The sequence below is a fragment of the Penaeus monodon genome, chromosome 44 (genome assembly GCF_015228065.2).
Source record: "Penaeus monodon isolate SGIC_2016 chromosome 44, NSTDA_Pmon_1, whole genome shotgun sequence".
NCBI lineage: Eukaryota > Metazoa > Arthropoda > Malacostraca > Decapoda > Penaeidae > Penaeus > Penaeus monodon.
In genome coordinates this window covers 5,698,858-5,702,256 of record NC_051429.1, presented here as the reverse complement: position 1 = coordinate 5,702,256, position 3,399 = coordinate 5,698,858, and the positions used below count along the sequence as shown (strand labels likewise).

At 27.2% G+C, this 3,399-nt stretch overlaps 1 protein-coding gene across 1 annotated transcript; it reads left to right on the top strand.

Annotated features, from left to right (window-relative positions):
* The first annotated feature begins 2,064 nt into the window (after nt 1-2,064).
* Nucleotides 2,065-3,170, top strand: LOC119568572 (zinc finger protein 271-like). The gene is made up of 3 exons (XM_037917115.1): nt 2,065-2,214; nt 2,324-2,454; nt 2,993-3,170. Exons 1-3 carry the CDS (start codon nt 2,065-2,067, stop codon nt 3,168-3,170), a joined length of 459 nt encoding a protein of 152 aa, XP_037773043.1.
* Nucleotides 3,171-3,399: the final 229 nt, after the last annotated feature.

Below are 3,399 nucleotides of genomic sequence, written 5' to 3'. Positions count from 1 at the left end.
GTGTGGGGTGTGTGTGGTTTTGTGTGTGGTGTCTTCATAAAAATTGTGTATTTAATTTAAAACATAAAAAAATATTTATTTTTAAAATCTGTGCATTTATACATTTTTTTATTACATTTACACATTTATTAAATTTTGTTTAAAATTTATATACATTTTTATATTTGATATTTTTTAATTATATACTATACCCCAGATTTTTAAAATATATAAAATTATTTATATATATTATATATATATATATTATATATAAAATATATATATAAAAAATATATAAATATATATTTTATAAATTATATATATATATTTATATATTTTATATTTAATAATATAATTTGTGTATTATTTTATATATATATTATATATATATATATTATTTTATATATATTAATATATATTATATAATATATATGTGTGGTGTGTGTGTGTGTGTGTGTGTGTGTGTGGTGTGTGTGTGTGTGTTGTTGTGTGGTTTTTGTGTGTTCGTGTGTTGTTTTGTGGTTCAATAATGTGTATATGTATTTTATACATAAGTAGTTTTATGTTTTATACATTTATTTTGTTTTGTTGAATTAATATTTATGTGTGAAAATGTATTTATATATATTTATATATATATATTTCTATATATATACATATATATAGTTAGACATATGCATATATTTATGTATTATTTATATATATTGAATTATTTATATATAGCACATATGTATATATGATTAATATTAATATGTATATAAATATATATTTTATATTTTATTATACTATATCTATCTATCTAATCTATCTATTTTATTTTATCATATATCTTATCTATAAAAACTATCTATACTATCTATCTATCTATCTATCTATCTACTATTATCTATCTCTCTATCTTATATATATACACACATACATATATATATATATATATATATATATATATATATATATATATATATATATATATATATAGTATAAAAATCATATATAGAATATACACTGTGGAATATCATTTAATATCCATATATAAATATTTTGATATACTTAAGATATGCATATATATATATTATATAGATATATATATATATATAATATATATATAATATATATTATTGTATATATATATATATATATATAATATATACTATATATATAATACTTATAATATATATATATATATAATATATATATATATATTTATATAATTAGATATATAATATATATATATATATATATATATATGTATATATATATATATATATATATATAATATATCTATATAATAATATATATATATATAATATATATATATATATATATATATATATATATATATTTATGTATGTATATTGTGTACAGTCATGTATATGTGCTTAAGATTAATTTTTTTTAGCATTGATGTTACAGCATTCTGTTATTTTAGTTCTATTTTCCGTTCACAGGGTGATGATGAGTTTCCTCGGTGATGGGATGCCCTTGACCCCACTCAGGGGCGAGGAAATAGTCGGCATTGGAGTCGGCGTCAAAGAAGAGCTCAGCTAAGATTTCGCCGAAGATAGATGCCTGGAAATTAAAGAGGAAACGCTTGACTATGGAGATGAAACAAGAAATGATGTGTGTAACTTGAATGTGATACATGAAAGTCATTTCTTTTATAACTTCATGGTCTAAGACATGAGGCACATGCAAAAGACTCATGTAACTTGGTTCAGGATTGTAATGACATGTCAAAAGTGCCATTTGGGGTTAAGGACTGTGGGAAGACGTGTTCATCAGATGGGGTTCAAGTGATGTATGAGGAAAGACTGAAGGAGGAACCACAACTAAAAGTGGAATCCACAAGGAAATGTTTTCTGTGAGGTGTCTGGCAAGGAAGTGTCTCAAAAGAGTCACATCAACTTTAACATGGGAGTCCACACAAAGGAAAAGCCATACAACTGCGAGATTTGCAAAAAGACATTCCCATCCAAAAGCGATCTAGGAAAACATGTTGATGTACACACAGAGGGGAAGCCATACAACTGTGAGATTTGCAACAAGGCCTTTCCATATAAATCTAGTTTTTTAAATCATATGACAATGCATACAGAGGAGAAACCAAACAGCTATGAATTTTACAAGTACATCTCACAGAAGCATAATCTGGTGAAGAATATGAGAGTGCATACAAAGAAGAAAACATATAGCTGTGACACTTGCAGTAAGAAATTTTCTGAGAGAAGTTATCTTGTAAAGCACATTAGAACACATACAAGGAGAAGCCATACAGTTGTGAAATTTGTAACAAAGACTTCTTAAGGAAATATAATGTAGCAATTATATGAGAGTACATGTAAAGGAAAAGCAATACAAATGTGAGATTTGTAACAAGAACTTTTCGCATAGAGGTAATCTAGCGAGTCATAGGAGATTACACACAAAGAAAACATACAGCTGTGAGATTTGCAATAAGGTCTTCTATGTGAAAAAGTATGTATAAGTGCATATGAGAGTGCATACGAAGGAGAAACCGTATAGCTGTGAGATTTGCAATAAAAACTTTCCAGAAAAATATAATCTAGTAATCCACATGAGAGTACACACAAAGTGAAGCCATACAGCTGTGAGATTTGCAATAAGGCCTTCTATGTGAAAGTCATGTAGTAAGGCATATGAGAGTGCATACAAAGAAGAAGCCATACAGCTGTGAGATTTGCAATAAGGCCTTCTCACACAGAAATAGTCAAGTAATCCACATGAGAGTTCATACACAGGAGAATGATATATACTATATATAGTTTGCAATAAAGACTTCTCAGATAAATCTAAGCAAATGCAACATATGAGAGCACATATAAAGGAGAAGCCATACAACCTGAGTTTTGCAATAAGGGTTTTCTCACAGAAAGCTAGTCTAGTGAGACATATAAGAGTACACACAAAAGAGAAGCCATTCAGCTGCAACATTTGCAATAAAACCTTCTCAATGAGAAGTAATCTAGTAAGGCACATGAGAGTTCATACACAGGAGAAACCATATCTGTGACATTTGCAATAAAGTTTTCTCAGATAAATCTACACAAATAAAGCATATGAGAGTACATATGAATGAGAAGCCATATAGCTGTGAATTTTGCAATAAGAACTTTGCTTTGAAAGTGGATTTAGTAAAGCACATGAAAGTACATACAAAGGATAAGCCATAAGCCAGACGCATCTTAGATATTAAAAGTTATTTTTTTCTGATTTGTGTTGTGTATGTTATTCTTCATATGTAGTTTTGTCAAGTTTGATCAAGTTTTACTCGATATGACATGTGTTTTATTCTCATATACTTTTTATCCAAATGCACTGCTGTCACTGACCAGGGGTGATTAGAAAGATGGGCACAAATGTTCACAGTGTTCGAAGATGCTCTTCCCCCTCATCAATAAA